Source organism: Erythrolamprus reginae, chromosome 10, assembly GCF_031021105.1.
Source record: "Erythrolamprus reginae isolate rEryReg1 chromosome 10, rEryReg1.hap1, whole genome shotgun sequence".
Classification (NCBI taxonomy): Eukaryota; Metazoa; Chordata; class Lepidosauria; order Squamata; family Dipsadidae; genus Erythrolamprus; species Erythrolamprus reginae.
The window spans coordinates 47,578,983-47,597,987 of NC_091959.1; the positions used below are offsets into that span (position 1 = coordinate 47,578,983).

At 44.7% G+C, this 19,005-nt stretch overlaps 2 protein-coding genes across 2 annotated transcripts in view; one reads left to right on the forward strand and one right to left on the reverse strand.

The window, feature by feature from the left end:
* Positions 1-1,135: 1,135 nt before the first annotated feature.
* TMED2 (transmembrane p24 trafficking protein 2) lies at positions 1,136-15,358 on the reverse strand. The gene is made up of 4 exons (XM_070763071.1): positions 14,900-15,358; positions 9,978-10,170; positions 5,013-5,120; positions 1,136-2,906 (listed from the first exon to the last, which is right to left on the reverse strand). The coding sequence occupies exons 1-4, from the start codon at positions 15,077-15,079 to the stop codon at positions 2,782-2,784; spliced, it is 606 nt and encodes a 201-aa protein (XP_070619172.1). The 5' UTR covers positions 15,080-15,358; the 3' UTR covers positions 1,136-2,781.
* A 2,278-nt stretch (positions 15,359-17,636) lies between these two features.
* Positions 17,637-19,005, forward strand: part of RILPL1 (Rab interacting lysosomal protein like 1) — a 32,067-nt gene continuing 30,698 nt past the window's right edge. The window contains 1 exon segment of the mRNA XM_070763072.1: positions 17,637-18,028. Coding sequence (XP_070619173.1) covers positions 17,714-18,028 — 315 coding nt within the window. The 5' untranslated portion in view covers positions 17,637-17,713.

Sequence of the window (19,005 nt, forward strand, 5' to 3'; positions counted from 1 at the left end):
TATCTATCTATCTATCTATCTATCTATCTTGCTCAAAAAAATAAAGGGAACACTTAAACAACACCCGGATTGTGGGGGCAATATGCTGGCTCTGTTAAAAAATGCTATTGCTAACATGTTGTAAGCCGCCCTGAGTCTAAGGAGAAGGGTGGCATAAAAATCGAATAAATAAATAAACACCCTATAACTCCAAGAAAATCAAACTTCTGTGCAATCAAACCGTCCAGTTAGGAAGCAACACTGATTGACAATCAGTTTCACCTGCTGTTGTGCACATTCAACTTTGTACAATATTTCATTGTACAATATATCATTCATTAAGATCTAGGATGTGTTATTTGAGTGTTTCCTTTATATAACCATCCATCCATTCATCATCTATCCATGTCTGTCTGTCTGCCTGCCTGCCTACCTATCTATCTAGTATGGGATTGTAGTTTGTGTAAGCATAAGTACAAAGTAAATATAAAAGAAGAAAATAGGAGAGTAGGACAGGGGCGGAAGGCACTCTTGTGGACCACCCAGCCTCTTCTTGGAAACTTTTCCAGGCATGAAAAAGCACCTTTGGAACTCCACAGATGGAGAACCCACAACCCCTGGAGAATCCAGTCGCGTCATGTCCCTTGGCAGAGTTGCTATACTTTTCTAATTGTAGTTAGGAAACTAGGGTGCTTGGTGTGGAGGCAAAACTTCTCAACCCCCCTCCAATAAATGCCAAATATAGTCCCAAGGAATAGTAGAGCAGTGCTTCTTTTTATCATAGAAAAAGGCGAGATTTCCCACAGAAAGGAGATTATACTGTTCTAAGGATGACCTTTGAAACGTGTCCCCAACTTGAAGAATACTTTCTGAGTCGAATGCATTCCCCTAAAATTATGCTGGTGTGGTTTGGGTTGGTTTAAATACCCAACGAAATGGGCCCCATTGACTTGTGACCATCATGTAATCCTCCAGGTGTTTGTCTCCCCCTGCCCCATTACACACCTATTTGAAATAACTTGTCCCTTTGAGATAAAATTAAAAACTTCCCCCCAAAAACTAATAATGATAGTTGAGTCCCATGGGTTTGGGCGGCATATAAATTTAAATAATAAATAGATAAATAAAATGTGAGATAAGCATCAGGCTAACCAACTTTTTTTTTTAAAAGAGGGTATTTATTTAATTGAATCTGGCCAAATTTCAAACATTTTTTTAAAATGTACATTTTCTACGCTGAGCTCCACTGATCTCGTATTAGGGTTGCCAGACAGTGGCTGTACTGCGTTGGCAAAGGTGGCGTTCTTACATCTCCATCTCTGGCTGAAAAGATTACTGGAACCAGGAAAACTTGTAACGAATTTTAATTAAATTAAATTTGGTACAAAAACTCTTTTTTTTTTTAATGTAGTACTGAACAGAATTCTCCCCACCCCTCCCCTTTGAAAAGAACCCGCTCCCTCCCCGCTCCCTAAATTATAACCAATATACATCAGTCCAATATACATCAGCGACCACATAATCTTGGACCAGGCCCACCCCGATAAGATAGACGTGGCGAGAGTTAATTCCATCATCCGGATAAGTAAAGAAGAATGGAAGAGGGGGGAAAAAACCAAAACACCTCAAATTCTATAAAAACTTATATGCGTATCGATGCGTAAAAAGAGAACAAGCGGAAAACGAGACGGCGGCCAAACTCGGAGCAAGAGATGCCTTCCTGGAGAGAAGCCCCCGTGTCTCTGAAGAAAGCTGGAGAGAAAATTTATGGGATTGCAACCGTAACTTGGAAAATAGGCGCATTGCTTCAGTACGTGAATACTACTTTGAGGGAGACACAGCAACAAAAAAAGTGGAGTTTTTCCATTTTATTTCTCGGTCGAGGAAAAATATCACCCACCCGAACAAGCGTCCAAGTCTGCAGAGTAATGTAGAAATCTTTTCCCACCGCCCAGCTCTTTCTCTCAAAAGTTGAAACTTGAGATTAGAAAGCAAGGGCGTAGTATTAAAGAAAGAAGCAGCTTTGGGAGTATCGTAAAAAATGTTAGGCTCACGCAAATCCCCCAATGACAATTGCCAATAAAGGCCACACGGAACAGGGCTATCCTTGTTTCTCTAGTTTAAAATCTCAAGGAACGAATTGGTGGAACCGCCATCAAGATACTGGGGGTTTTGCAGAAGCCACTTCAGCATAGTTTAAACTGCACGCATTCCCAGTTTGTGTAATGTCTGAACAGTACCGTGTTCATTTCTTCCTCGGAATAGTGCCTTTTGAGGGGGGAGAGACCACTGCTATGATTGGGGTACGCAGCAACTGTTCTCCTCTGCTGAAAGTAGAGAAGAAACTCACCGATTGAGTTTGAGAATCTTCCCCACAGATCTGCGCATTATTGTAAAAAAGGCCCTGTGCTGTTTCTCCTAGATAAAATGTCAGCAATTGGCTACAAAAATCCCCCCTCCCCCCCAGAGAAACCAAAAGAAAGAGGGCGGGGGGAAAAAAACACAAGAATTAAGATGAGCAAAAGTACTCTTGACTGTCATTTTGGTTCAACTCATTTTGGCTTGTGAGACACACAAAAATCGTCCAATTGCAGAAAATAACTCATGGCAGGTATCACCTCAAAAAAAGAAAACAACAACAACGAAAAGAACCCCTCAAAGAAACCCAGAATTAAGCTAAGAAGACATTTTATAGTTCAGGATGCGGGGGGCATAAAGGAAACTACGTGATTTTTGCAACAAAGTTGTTTGGTGAAAGAGTGAACAGAGTCTGGGGTCACCAGAAATGAGAGCCGTGTTGGATTAAACAACTCTCCGGACTTCAAAAAACCTCTTCAGGTAGTAGATCTGTCCCAGTGTCATGGCAACTAGTACGAGGGCTTCGAAGAACGACCAGAGGACCACTCTGCTGTTTGTGTTGTCGTTAACTGGAGAAGGAAACCAAGAAGAAAGGACAAAATTAGCAAATGGAAACTACGGTACGTCTTAGGGTCCTTCAGGAATAGAATAGAATAGAATTTTTATTGGCCAAGTGTGATTGGACACGCAAGGAATTTGTCTTGGTGCATGTGCTCTCAGCGTACATAAAGTAAAATATACATTTGTCAAGAATCATGTGGTACGACACTGAATGATTGTCATAGGGGTCAAAGAAGCAATGAAGAAGCAATATTAATAATAATCTTAATATATATGCAACAAGTTACATTCATACAGTCAACATGGGAGGAAATGGGTGATAGGAATGATGAGAAAAACTAGTAGAATAGAAGTGCAGATTTAGTAGAAAGTCTGACAGTGTTGAGGGAATTATTTGTTTAGTAGAGTGAGGGCGTTCGGAAAAAAACTGTTCTTGTGTCTAGTTGTCTTGGTGTGCAGTGCTCGGTAGCGACGTTTTGAAGGTAGGAGTTGAAACAGTTTGTGTCCAGGATGTGAGGGGTCAGTAAATATTTTCCCCGCCCTCTTTTTGACTCCTATCTAAGCCTCGCACACTTAGTTCATCGATGGAGTCTCTACTCCATGTCTAGGAATCTTCTGGGGCATGTGGGGAGGAAGGGGAGAACCAGCCATACAGGTATTTCTAGAAAGCTTGCAAACCAAGCATTGGACAAATGATAGACAGCATTTGAAAAGTGTTCGGAAACTTCAGGTCGTGCAGAATGCAGCTGCGAGAGCAATCATGGGCTTTCCCAAATATGCCCATGTTACACCAACACTCCGCAGTCTGTATTGGTTGCTGATCAGTTTCCGGTCACAATTCAAAGTGTTGGTTATGACCTATAAAGCCCTTCATGGCACCGGACCAGATTATCTCAGGGACCGCCTTCTGCTGCACGAATCCCAGCAACCAGTTAGGTCCCACAGAGTGGGTCTTCTCCCGATCCCGTCAACTAAACAATGTCGGTTGGCGGGCCCCAGGGGAAGAGCCTTCTCTGTGGCGGCCCCGACTCTCTGGAACCAGCTCCCCCCAGAAATTAGAACTGCCCCCACTCTCCTTGCCTTTTGTAAACTCCTCAAAACCCACCTTTGTCGTCAGGCATGGGGGAACTGAGATATCTCCCCCGGGCCTATACAATTTATGTATGGTATGTTTGTACATATGTCTGCTTAATAATGGGTTTTTTTTAATATTTTAAATTGCAAATTATTAGATTTATTATGAACTGTTTTATTGTGTTGTGAGCCGCCCTGAATCTACCGAGAGGGGCGGCATACAAATCTAATAAATAAATAAATTATTGGTTGAGGAACACAGTAACATTTTAAGGTTTTGTACTAAATCCACAAGGTTAGGCAAGCAGCTCAATTTTCTTTAATTGCTCTCGAAGTTCAGTTCTAGATAATGATTAAAGTGTTTATGGGTAAAAACATTCTATTGAATTAATTCCTATTTTAAAAAGAATTAAGGATCATGCTAAGGTACTAGAGAAGGACAATAAAAAAAACTACTATGTATTCTATACTGCATATGTGTATGTTTGGTTTTTATAATAAGGGTTTTTGTTTTATTAAATTGGATTGTTACATGTTGTTTTTTATCATTGTTGTTAGCTGCCCCGAGTCTGCGGAGAGGGGCGGCATACAAATCCAATAAATAATAAATAATAATAATAATAACTTACTACCCTCTCTGCGTCGCTCACTCCCCGTGAGGGCACCAACCCATTAATAATTTATTTATTTATTTATTAGATTTGTATGCCGCCCCTTTCCGTAGACTCGGATTAATAATAATAAATGTTTATTTATAATGCCCTTTTAACAAAGGGCAGAATAGCATGTTAGCAATAGCACTTTTTTTAACCAGCCTATTGCTCCCACAATCCGGGTCCTCATTTGACCCACCTCGGAAGGATGGAAGGCTGAGTCAACCTTGAGCCGGTGATGAGATTTGAACCGCTGACCTGTAGATCTAGCAGTCAGCTTTAGCGGCCTGCAGTACTGCACTCTACCCACTGCGCCACCTCGGCTCATTAGTGTGGACACCCCACTAGAAAGGCAACAGGACCACCCGCCAAAGCAAGGCTACTTACCTGATCGATGTACTCTTTCGCGAACTTCCATGTATTCCTGTTCGTGTTTGACGGCTGTCATGGCCACTGCTAATTCGTTAATCATCTCTTCTAGCTTGTTCTGGTGAGCTGCGGAAGAATTACACAACCTCACACACTTGTGCAACAAAGGCTACAAGTCCAGCTGCGATTAGAGAACCATCCGACATGTCCACAGCCAGCAAAGTATACACGAGCACAGAACCTCTTGAAATAAAAGCACAAAAGCATGCTAGCTAGGATAGTTCGTTCTAAAGCCTATCTAAACTGGAATTAAGATTGATTGTTAATATGTATGGTTTTTTTTATGACATATGTGATTTTAGTGGTATTTTTACTGGGTTTTTTTTACTTGTATTGCATTTATAACCGTTGTTAATTATCTCTTCAACCCCACCACCTTTTTTTTCTGACTGTAATAAATGAGAATGGTGCGATTGTGCAGTAACAATTGTTTTTAATATTTATGGGTTTTAAATTTAGCTTTTTATCTAATATATCTAATAAGGGTTAAATAAGGTCCAGGAGGGAAGTGTTTTTAATAGGAAAGTGAACCCAAGAACAAGGGGACACAATCTGAAGTTAGTTGGGGGAAAGATCAAAAGCAACGTGAGAAAATATTATTTTACTGAAAGAGTAGTAGATCCTTGGAACAAACTTCCAGGAGACGTGGTTGATAAATCCACAGTAACTGAATTTAAACATGCCTGGTATAAACATACTATATCCATTGTAAGATAAAATACAAGAAATAGTATAAGGGCAGACTAGATGGATCATGAGGTCTTTTTCTGCCATCAATCTTCTATGTTTCTATGTTTCTATTGGATTTGTATTCTGTATATTGTGCTGTTGTTGTTGTGAGCCGCCCCGAGTCTTCAGAGAGGGGGGGCATACAAATCTAATAAATATAAATATAATGTAATGTAATACAGTGTTCCCTCGATTTTCGCAGGTTCGAACTTCGCGAAAAGTCTATACCACGGTTTTTCAAAAATATTAATTAAAAAATACTTTGCGTTTTTCCCCCCTATACCACGTTTTTTTCCACCCAATGATGTCACATGTCATCGCCAAACTTTCATCTGACTTTAATAAAAAAAAATTTAATAAACTTTAATAAATAAACATGGTGAGTAATAATCTAAATGGTTGCTAAGGGAATGAGATATTTTAATTTAGGGGTTTAAAGTGTTAAGGGAAGGCTTGTGACACTGTTCATAGCCAAAAATAGTGTATTTACTTCCGCATCTCTACTTCGCGGAAATTTGATTTTCGTGGGCGGTCTCAGAACGCATCCCCCACAAAAATCGAGGGAACACTGTATAATATATAATATCTAGCCGCTCAGAGTCCGTTCCGGAATGAGAGGCATATAAATGAAAAAATAAACAAACAAAATAAACTAACTGACTAACTAATTAACTGTATACGGTCCAAGGAGGGCAGCTGTTAAAAAAGACAGAAATATCGTTCCAAAAATTTATCTCGCCCTCACACAATCTCTCTGTTATTTTAGGCACTGGCCCAGGTTAATTTGCTCTGTTCTGTTACCACCAAAAGAAGGAATTATTCCTAGACGGGAAGAAAAACGACCGTACAGTAAAAAAGCAGAACCACCAAACTTAACAGGAAGAACATGAAGGCCAAGGCAATTGTGTAAGCGAAGAGGCACAGGTGTCTGATTAGTAGAATTGGTTTCACAGGGTGCCCAGGGGGGAAAAGCATTTCGAAATTCCCTGATATTTCCCTGTAACTTGCCATCTAGTTAAGGCCGCGGTCGTAGATGACGTCATACCAAACGGCTCAGCCGTGGAGAAATATCGGTAGCTGAGGAAGCAAGTTGTGGCCACAGTTATTGTACCGTATACTAACAGTTATGTTCATTTTTGCTTGACTCTATCAGGCAGCGCGATCCTTTCTTTTTTTACATGATTTTCCCCTGACTTTTTAGCATTTTAATACAATTTGGGTTCCCCCCGCTCCCACAATTTATTCCATTTCTTTCACAAATTCCCTGATAATTCCCTGATATTTCCCGAACCGCCGATTCCCCTGATAATCTACGGAGAGGAGCGGCATTTATTTATTTATTTATTTATTTATTTATTTATTTATTAGATTTGTATGCCGCCCCTCTCCGAAGACATACAAATCTAAATAATAATAATAATAATAATAATAATAATAATAATAATAATAATAATTCCATGATCTGCCTGTTTTCCAAGTTCGCTGGACACCCTGTTTCGCGGCAACTTCGACGCATGCCAACACTAACAGGCACATTTTTCACCATTCAAGGCCGCTCTGGCACAAAACATTCCGATTGTGGTCACGGCTCACCACTTATCAGTTCAAGAACGCCACCAAGCCAGTGCAGAATTATTGAGTAGCGCTGACCCTCTGTAGGGAAGTCCAGAGCAATGGAAATGTTGCGTTCAGCCATGGTTATAATTGAAGGTCTATCTATCTCTTGTTTTTTAGTCGAAGGCAGGAGCTGCAAAGACTGTCTCTCCAATTGGAGAAGACACACCTTGCTGCTGGTTTTGAGATGGAAGGGATAAAAACCTTGAAGTATTTTCTGGGGGTATAAAAATGAGGGAGAACCTGTGGCACACATGCCAGAGGGGGCACATGGAGCTGCCGATCAGTTTCCGGTCACAATTCAAAGTGTTGGTAATGACCTTTAAAGCCCTACATGGCATTGGACCAGAATAAATCCGGAACCGCTTTCTACTGCACGAATCTCAGCGGCCGATAAGGTCCCACAGAGTTGGCCTTCTCCGGGTCCCGTCGACCAAACAATGTCGTTTGGCGGGCCCCAGGGGAAGAGCCTTCTCTGTGGCGGCCCCGGCCCTCTGGAATCAACTCCCCTCAGAGATTACAATGGCCCCCACCCTCCTTGTCTTTCGCAAATTACTCAAGACACACCTTTTCCGCCAGGCATGGGGGAACTGAGACATCCTCCCACAGGCTTTTATATTTTATGTTTGGTATGTGTGTGTTGTATGGTTTTAAATTGTTGGGGTTTTAGATATGTTTTATTTTAATATTAGATTTGTCCCTCTGTTATATTGTTTTTGTGTTACTGTTGTGAGCCACCCCGAGTCTTCGGAGAGGGGCGGCATACAAATCTAATAAATAATAATAATAATAATAATAATAATAATAATAATAATAATAATATTATAAGCTGGCATGTGAGCCATTGCTCTAGTTCATCTTCGGCGCGCATGTGAGCACCAGCTACCTGATTTTGGCCTCACGCAGAGGCTCCGGGAGGGCATTTTTGGCCCTCCAGAGGGCCTCTGGGGGTTGTGGCAGGGCGTTTTGGCCCTCCCCAGGGTCTATGGAAGGCTTTGGAGCCTGGGGAGGGTAACAAATAGGCCTGCTGGGCCCACTGGAAGTTAGGAAGCGGGGTGGGGGGGTCGTGCATAGGCGTGCGGGTGGCAGGGGGACATGGGGTGTGGGGAGGCATTGAATTATGGATGTGGGCCCGCGTGTGCATTTTCAACACCCGAGGATAAAAAAAAGGTTCGCCATCACTGGCGCATAACCCTCAGGCCTTTCTATCTGAGCTCGGCAACCGCTGTTAGCGAGGAGCCTCCTGTCTCATCACGCAAAGCTCCACAATGCTGTTAACAGGTTAGGAGAAGCCAAACCAGAGGGATGAACAGGATTTCATCAGAGAAGAAGACCTACCATCCCAGGTGTCCCCGCCACCTAAGGAAAAGCAAAACAGGTGAGCAGGAGGGAGAGTTTTGAAAAGGGAAAGGCCCGATCCCTCCCGGGGCCTCTTTCCAGCAGACATAAAGAAGGAGTTGCCAGCTCTTTAGGAATGGACATCCCGTTGGCTTCACCGCTTCCCCGAAAAGGAAAGTGTGGGTCGTGTGGGTCACATCACAGGGGAGGGGCTCCATCATATTCTCTGAGAGTTAAATACCAATGAGACTCTTTGCACGATAGGAAACCAGGATGCATTTTGCCTCAGTGCGGAACAAAAGGGTTATAACTCATTTTCAAATCACAGTCTTCTGATCAAGAAGGAAGGAAGGAAGGAGGGGCAGAAAGGAAGGAAGGAAAGAAGGAAGGAAGGAAGGGGGAGGGGAAGAAAGAATGAAAGAAAGAAAGAAGGAAAGAAAGAAAGGAAAGAAAGAAGGGGGAGGGGAAGAAAGAAAGGAAGGAAGGGGGAAGGGAAGAAAGAATGAAAGAATGAAAGAAAGAAAGAAAGAAAGAAGGAAGGAAGGAAGGAAGGAAGGAAGGAAGGAAGGAAGGAAGGAAGGAAGGAAGGAAGGAAGGAAAGGAAGGCATGGAATTGACAACCATAGAATAATCTGTGATAAAGAGAACGGGGGATCTAAGAGAAAAGAAAGTACTTAGAACTAGAGTAGTAAAGAATGAGTAACCAGAAGAAAGGACTCTTCACTCTTACAATCTAGAGAAAAAAGCCTATCAAGGACTGTGTAAAGAGATATGAAAGTCCTTGGGTGAGGTTGAGGCTGCCAAGCATATCCATATAAACATCAGCAGATGAAGACCACGTTACACAAAACTCCAGTCACTACCTAGTCCAGCACTTAGAGCAATTTTTCAGCCTTTCACCCCTTCCCTATATAGCCATTCATCCTATCTGGAGTTTTGAAGAGAGGGAGGTTGAGTGGAAAGGATGTTCGGATGGCTAGGTCTGCGGAAGATGCACACACAAAAAATGAAATATAAACGAGACCCACATTGGAAACCACCCCAAAATTGCTGGGAAAGTTCAAATCGGAAATAATTCCCTTGGAAAAATCCCATTCTCGTCTAAAGAGAAGTCGTGATGCTATTCTGCAAACATTTTAACCCCAAAAGAGAAGCAAACAAGCAGCTTAGAATTTATGAAACACACATTGTTGGGGAGTAAACGCGGCAAGCAGGGAAATTTGTGGGGGCCTCTGGTCTCACCTTCTGTCTCCATGTCCTGCCCCTTGGGAGCTTCCCCAATGTCGATAGTGAACATCACTATCTTTGGAGTCATGGTGGACATTTTGTTGCTGAAGCAGAACTTATACGTTCCGTCCATGTGAGCGGCGAAAGTGTACTTCCCACTGGACTCTCTGTCGCCTTTGTGAATGCCTTTGTTATCGGGGCCTGTGATCTGAAAAGCAAGCAGGAAGGGGGAACCGGTTATTCTTCAATGCTCCCAAAATAGAATAGAATAGAATTTTTATTGGCCAAGTGTGATTGGACACACAAGGAATTTGTCTTTGGTGCCTATGCTCTCAGCGTACATAAAATAAAATATACATTTGTCAAGAATCATGTGGTACGACACTTAAGGATTGTCGCAGGGGTCAAATAAGCAATGAAGAAACAATATTAATAAAAATCTTAGGATACAAGCAACAAGTGACAATCATACAGTCAACATGGGAGGAAATGGGTGATAGGAATGATGAGAAAAACTAGTAGAATAGAAGTGCAGATTCAGTAGAAAGTCTGACAGTGTTGAGGGAATTATTTGTTTAGCAGAGTGATGGCGTTCGGAAAAAAACTGTTCTTGTGTCTAGTTGACTTGGTGTGCGAAATATATGAACTTGTGAGTGGAACGTGCCAAGGGTCAAATCATTACAGGATATTTTTTCAACAATTTATTTCAAAGAGAGCCAATAAGGCAGCGGCAAAGGTGTTTGGCTAGAACATTGTGAGTTTTATCGTCTCTCTCTAAGCATTTATTTATTTATTTATTTATTTATTTATTTATTATTTATTAATTAGATTTGTATGCCGCCCCTCTCCGTAGACTCGGGGCGGCTAACAACAGCAAAAAGACAATATGAACAAATCTAATATTAAAAGTAATGTAAAAAAACCCAATTTAAGAGACCAATCATGCATACAGACATACCATGCATAAATTTTATAAGCCTAGGGGGAAGGGAATATATCAGTTCCCCCATGCCTGACGACAGAGGTGGGTTTTAAGGAGCTTATGAAAGGCAAGGAGGGTGGGGACAACTCTGATATCTGGGGGGAGCTGGTTCCAGAGGGTCGGGGCCGCCACAGAGAAGGCTCTTCCCCTGGGTCCCGCCAAACGACATTATTTAGTCGACGGGACCCGGAGAAGGCCAACTCTGTGGGACCTTACTGGTCGCTGGGATTCATGCGGCATGCACACTGTATGAGTGACTTTGGGTCAACAAACTGCCTCACAGGGCTGTTGTAGGAAAACTGCCCTGTTTCCCCCCACAAAATAAAACCTCCCCTGATAATAAGCCCAGTTGGGCTTTTGTGTGCATGTCAATAAGGCCAAGCGCTTACTTCAGTGTTCCAAAAACATATAAGACAGAGTCTTATTTTTGGAGAAACGTGGTAGATAGGTTGGTAGGTAGATGAGATAGATAGATGAGATAGGTAGGTAGATAAGATAGATATATGAGATAGGTAGGTAGATGAGATAGGTAGGTACATGGATGGATGAGTAGATAGAAGATAGATAGGTAGGTAGAAAATAGATAGGTAGGTAGGTAGGTAGGTAGGTAGGTAGGTAGATGAGATAGGTAGGAAGATGGATGGATGGATGAGTAGATAGAAGATAGGTACGTAGGTAGATAGATAGGTAGATAGATAGAGACAGACAGACAGACAGACAGACAGATATAGATAATAAACAGATACCCCATTTCCCCCAAAATAAAAATCCCCCTGATAATAAACCCAATCAGGCTTTTGAGTGCATGGCTGTAAGGACAAACACTTATTTCAGGATTAAAAAATATATATATAAGCCCGGGTCTTATTTTTGGGGAAACACGATAGAGGTATGTATGCTGCCTTAAACAGACAATGAAAAAGGCAGAATACAAATATAATATATAAGTAGTCCAGCAGATGGCATTCAGTACTGCTCAGAGATGAAATCCCAACATGAATTCCAGGGTATAAAGATTGTCGTATTATTCTTAATGGATCTTATCAAAGTCTAATCAGGCATCTAGTTTCCGCAGTAACCAACCAGAGGAGTGTTAGAACACAACGCACAACAAAACTTTATCACATTCAAGAGACTTAGCAGCAATCCAAATAACTATTCTACACTACAGAAACAGTACAATGGTCCCTAACAACTATGTGTCACTGTTTCGTGTCACTTTAACCAGGAAACCCTACACCTGTCCTAATTGTTCAGTGATTTTTCCAGGCAGAACAATTACTGTATTTACATTTTTTTTTAAAGTCCACACGCACCCAACAGAGCTAAGCACAGATGATCCTCCCAGAATTTATCCCACAAAACCAACAATGCCAAACTTTTTTCTTATAAATTCAAAGTTTCTGCTAAGAAGCGACAAAGCAAAGTCAATGGAAAAACCACATTCATTTAATAACCCAGCGATTTAACTTAACAAGTTGCTGCAATTCCATTTTAATGACTCTGGTGAGAAAGTACTTTAAAAGGACGCAAAGCTCCCTTAACAACTGTCTCACTTAGCCATCTGGGAGCCCAATTCTGGCCATAAGTGGAGAACCACCTGTGTAAAGGTATTAAATGTACATGTGGCTCTACCGCCCAGAGCTTCCGTTTCTCACAAGCCCGGAAAAGATTTCATCACTTGAGCTGCCATTATAAGCAGCCCTGTAAGATTATACAGTGATGCCTCGTCTTACAAACGCCTCGTCAGACAAACTTTTCGAGATACAAACCCGGGGTTTAAGATTTTTTTGCCTCTTCTTACAAACTATTTTCACCTTACAAACCCATCGCCGCCGCTGGGATGCCCCGCCTCCGGACTTCCGTTGCCAGAGAAGCACCCGTTTTTTGCGCTGCTGGGATTTCCCTGAGGCTCCCCTCCATGGGAAACACCACCTCCGGACTTCTGTGTTTTTGTGATGCTGCAGAAGAATCCCAGCAGCGCAAAAACAGGCGCTTCGCAGGCAACGGAAGTTTGGAGGTGGGGTTTCCCAACAAGGGGAGCCTCAGTGAAATCGCAGCGTCGCAAAAACACAGAGGTCCGGAGGTGGGGTTTCCCATGGAGGGGAGCCTCAGGGGAATCCCAGCAGCGCAAAAACGGGTGCTTCGGCTGGCAAAAGGGGTGGATTTTGGGCTTGCACGCATTAATCGCTTTTCCATTGATTCCTATGGGAAACATTGTTTCATCTTACAAACCTTTCACCTTAAGAACCTCGTCCCGGAACCAATTAAGATTGTAAGACAAGGTATCACTGTATTTCCATAACTCAAAGGGGCCATGAAAATATTTATTAACCCCTCTCATCCTGGACATAAATTGTTTCAACTCCTACCCTCAAAGCGACGCTATAGAGCACTGCACATCAGAACAACTAGACACAAAAACATTTCCCCCCCCCAAACGCCATCACTCTGCTATACAAATAATTCCCTCACCATTGTCAAACTATTTACTACTTCCGCACTATTGTTAATCTTCTCATCATTACCCATCTTCTCTCACTAATAACTGTATGACTGTAACTTGTTGCTTATTCATTTTATTAATGGTGTTTCCCGATTGCTTATTTGACCCCTATGACAATCATTAAGTGTTGTACCTCATGATTCTTGACAAATGTATCTTTTCTTTTATGTACTGTACACTGAAAGCATCTGCACCAAGACAAATTCCTTGTGTGTCCAATCACCCTTGGCCAATAAAGAATTCTGTTCTATTCCATTCTACATTCCAATATCTATTCTATTCCATGATTTGATTATTTGTACCCTGTGACTATCATTAAGTGTTGCACCTCAAGATTCTTGGCAAATGTAGTTATAATAATAATAATAATAATAATAATAATAATAATAATAATAATAATAAAAACAACAGAGTTGGAAGGGACCTTGGAGGTCTTATAGTCCAACCCCCTGCTTGGGCAGGAGACCCTAGGCTACTTCAGACCAATCTTTTCTTTATATGTACCTTGAGAGCATGTGCACCAAAAACAAATTCCTTGTGTGTTTAATCACACTTGGCCAATAACTCTATTCTATTCAAATAGAATAGTGCCTTGGTGGCACAGTGGTTAGAGTGCAGCACTGCAGGCTACCTAGCTGTAGTTCAGCAGTGCAAATCTCACCGCCAGCTCAAGGTTGACTCAGCCTCCCATCCTTCCGAAGTGGGTAAAATGAGGAGACCCAATTGTTGGGGGCAAGAGGCTTGAACTGTGAACCTCTTAGAGAGGGCTGTAAAAGCACCACAAAGCGGAATATAAGTCTAAGTGCTATTGCTAAAGTGTCGCCCAGGCGTAGAACCTCCAGCTGACAAGGGAGTCTACCCCAAAAGATATTAGCCTCCTCGGACCTCTTTTTCCCCTCCTCTGAACCTCCCAGATTGCCAAGGCACAGAGCTGGGTGTGTGTGTTGAGACTGGCACTCTGCATGCGCTCAAAGGCGCCCTGGCCTTCCCACAGCCTTTCTCTCTCTCACACACACACACACACCTTGGAGGTCTTCTAGTCTAAAAGAACTCTATTCCATTCAAAGGCGTAGAACCTCCAGCTGACGATGTAGTCTACCCCAAAAGTCCCAAAATATATATAGTATTTTATTTTTTGCTTTTATATGCCACTCACCCCATTAATCTCCTCAGGCCTCTCCCCCCCCCCTTTGCCCCTCTAAACCTCCCAGTTTGTGGCAAAGGCGAAGAACCTCCAGCTGACAAGGCAGTCTACCTCCTCCCCACAAAGTCCCCCAAAATATGAACCTCCTTGGACCTCTCCCCCCCCCAAGCCCCTCTGAACCTCCCAGCTTGAGGGGATTGGGGGGGGGGTGTTGAGAGGCCGGCACTCTGCACATGCTCAGAGGCGCCCTGGCCTCCCCACAGCCCCGGTTTCTCTCTCATACGCGCCCGCCCGCCGGGACTCGCCTCGACGTCGATGTCGAGGAAGCCTCCTTCGGCCACCTCGAAGATGAGCCCCATCTTGGTGCCTGAGGGGACCCGCTCGAGGAAGCACTCCTCGGCGTGCGCGTCGATGCTGACGAAGTAGCCGGCCGCCGGGGCCCAGAGCGCGGCTAGCAGCGCCAGCACGGCCCGCACCGGCGACATGGCGGCGGCCCGGGGTGGGGGAGCAAGCGAGGCGGACGGGAAGCGAGGACTGAGGCGAGCCGGGCCGCGGCCGACCGAGAACAGGCGGGCAACGGAGAGAAAGGGGCGCTTCCGGTCCCAGGACACGCCCCTTCCGTTGCACGGGGCTGCTCCTCATAGGCCCGAGGCGGGCTCGATGCCACGTACAGCCCGGACGCGGGGACGCGGGGACGGGGAGGGCGGAAAGTAAAAAAGGGGCGGGAACCGGGGAGTGAGGCGGACATTGATTGGAAGAGAAAATGACGGGGACGAGAGAAAGAGAGATGGGTGGACTGGCTAAGAACGGTGGCCGGGCGAAGCCAATCCGTGGAATCCGGAGGGGGAGGGAAAGCGGGCGAGAGAGAGAAGGGTGGAGTAATTAAGAACGGTGGCCGCGCGAGGCCAATCCGCACGATGCGGAGGGGGAGGGAAAACGACGCCTGCGACGGTGGCTCGGAAGGGACCTTTTCCCCATGCGTTTGAGAAAGGAAAAGTTTATGAGGAACAATTGTGGCTAAATTTGGGGTGTGAGGGGATATATTGGGGGGGGGGGGGCGCAAAAGGAGATTTTGCTCTGGTGGAAAGAGGTGGTCTAATTGCGGGCTATCGAATAAGGCCACTTTACAAAGGGTGGACTACAAAACCCATTGTCCCCGCCGGTGGATTACAAAACCCATTGTCCCCGCCGCGGCTCTGGGAGTCCTATAGAGTCTCCCCCTAAAACTGCATGCTGTGGGGGGGGGGACTCTGGGAGTCCGTTGGACTCCAAAGCCCATCATTCTGGGCCCTGTGTGGGCGTTGGAGTCCACCGGCATTGCCTCATAAATGAGTTTGATCTCCCTGAGGAAACACAAGGAAGAAATAATGGAGGTCGAATAATGGATAATATCTACTGGTAGATTGAAAGAGCTGTCTACATTTCACTTGCCAGCAGCTTCCCTAGCATTCCTGGCCCCGTTATGAAACGCGCATTTTATGTCAATTATATATATTCATTATAAATATACATATATATTTATTTATTTATTGGATTTATATGCCGCCCCTCTCCTTGGAAAATATATATAAAGTATATATTTATATACAGTATATTTTCTGCCAAACCACCCTAATATATATATATATATGACGGTCTTGGTATATTCGGGTTTCTTCCCGAATATACCAAGATCGTCATATCTGTACCCGTATGTCAATCAGTGTTGCTTCCTAAGTGGACAGTTTGATTTCACAGAAGTTTGATTTACTTGGAGTTATATTGTGGTGTTTATGTGTTCCCTTTATTTTTTTGAGCAGTGTATATATGTGTGTGTGTGTGTGTGTATACATATGTATGTATGAAGGTCTTGGCAAATTCGGGTTTCTTCCCCGTGTAGATTTCAGAGATTTCTGCCGAAGTTTTGAGGAGGTCCCACTCGTCATCTTCAGGCTGGTGCTTCTGTCCTTAGGGCGAAGCACCAGCCTGAAGATGACAAGTGGGACCTCCTCGAAATGTCGCCAGAAATGTCTGAAATCTACACAGGAAGAAACCCGAATATGCCAAGACCTTCATACCTGTACCGGTGAAAATCTACGAAAACAAATATGTATGTATGTATGTATGTATGTATGTATGTATGTATGTATTATTATTATTATTATTAATTATTAATTATTATTATTATTATTATTTATTACATTTGTATGCCGCCCCTCTCCGTAGACACACACACATATACATATATATACTGCTCAAAAAATAAAGGGAACACTTAAACAATACAATCTAACTCCTAGGGAGACTAGGATATACAGTACTGTATATATACATACATACATATGTATTAAGTCTCCCTTAATTTTCAAATTCAAGAAAAACATGTGACGTACATACATTTACACCTTAGAAAGCAACAAAGAACAAACCAAAGCCCACCAGGGCTTATGGCCACCCCTGAATTTCGAGCCGGAAAAAGATGCTCCCGAATCCAGACATCCCCCCCCCCGTCTCGCTGCTACTTTGAACGGCCACTAAGCGAGCTGTTATAAGTCGAGCAATGACAGTCCCTGTCTCTCTCTCCCCCCCCCTTTTCACCACCGGCCAAAGTCAACCGGAGAAAGAACCCTTCCTACGGGGGGGGGGGGTCGGGGGGGGATCCGCCTTGGCTTCCAGGAGCGATGCCGAGCGTGGGAAAAAAACACCCATCCCCGCGTCTCGCCCGGAGCATCCTTCTCGCTCTTCTCTTTCTCCCAGATCGCAAACGCTGCGCCCCGCCTCTCTCCTGGCCGGGGATGCCCAGCCCAGCTCTCCCGAGGAGGAGGAGGAGGACGAAGAGGAGGAGGAGGGCCGGCTCAGACGGGAGGAGGGGTCTGGAGAAGCCGGGGTCGAGCGCGCCCGTCCGCCCGCCCGCCTCTGGACCGCGGCCTCCGGGCTGCCTCCTTTATTTCCCCCCCCCATTGCATTGCATCGCATCGCTTGGCGTTGCATAGGATCGCATTATTTTCCCCGTTGCTTTGCAACGGATCGCATTATTTTTTCCCTTTGCGTTGCATAGGATCGCGTTGTTTTGCCACCCTCGCGTTGCGCTGCATTGCATAGGATCGCCAGGGCGAAGGAGGGGAGGGGCCCCGCCGCCTATGAAGGCGTCTGCCGGGGCGATGGAGGGGGTCTCGGGGCTCTCGGCGCTGGAGAAGAGCGCGGCCGACTTGACGGTGATGGACGTCTACGACATCGCCTCGCTGGTGGGCCAGGAGTTCGAGCGGCTCATCGACCAGCACGGCTGCGAGGCCATCGGGCGGCTGATGCCCAAAGTGGTGCGGGTGCTGGAGATCCTGGAGGTGCTGGTCAGCCGCGGACACATCAGCCCCGAGGTGGAAGAGCTCCGCTTGGAGCTCGACCGGCTCCGCCTGGACCGCGCCGACCGGCTGGAGAAGGAGAAGAAGCACCAGAAGGTGAGGGGGGCCGGGGGTCGGATGGGAAGGGAGGGAAGGGAAAAGAAAAGAGGGAGGGAAGGAAGAGGAAAGAGGGAAAGTAAGAAGAGAGAAAGGGGAGGGAAGGAAAGGAGGGAGGGAAGGGAAAAGAAAAGAAGGAGAGAAGGAGGAGGAAAGAGGGAAAGTAAGACGAGAGAAAGGGGAGGGAAGGGAGGGAAGGGAAAAGAAAAGAGGGAGAGAAGGAGGAGGAAAGAGGGAAAGTAAGACAGGAGGAAAGGGAGGGAAGGGAGGGAAGGGAAAAGAAAAGAGGGAGAGAAGGAGGAGGAAAGAGGGAAAGAAGGAAGGAAGGGGATGGGTTGAAAGAAGGAAAAGAAAGGAAGGGAGAGAAGAAAAATAGAAGAAAAAAATGAAGGAACGAAGGAGGGAGAATAGGAAAAAGAGAGCAAGAGGATAAAGGAGGCGTGGGGAGGCCTGAGAAGGAAGGGGGAAAGTGGATGAAAAGAGGGAAGGAAGGAAAAAGAAAAGAGGGAGAGAAGGAGAAGGAAAGAGGGCAGAAGAGGCAGAGGGGGAAATGACAGGGAAGAAAGAATGAAGAGAGAAAATGGGATGGAAAGAAGGAAAAGAGAGGAAGGAAGAAGAGAAGGAAAAATAGAAGAGAAAATGAAGGAACAGAGGGAGCCAAGGAATTGGAGGAAGAGAGAAAAGGGGATTAATGGGAAAGGGGTGGGAGGGAGGAGGGAGAGGAAAAAGAGAAAAGATAGAAGGAAAAACAAGAGGAAGGAAGGAGAAAGTGGAATGGGAAGGAAGGAAGGAAGGAAGGAGAGGAATAAAAAACGAATGAAGGGTTGCCTCCCAAAGCATCTGCAGGTGAGGCCTCTCCCAGCTTCAGCAAAGGGGTGACAAACAACACCAGCATCTGCAGAATGGGCACCATTTGGGCAGAGTTAGATCCTTTCCACCCTCCTCAACTGGGTTCCACTAGGTTCCCACACCAGGCC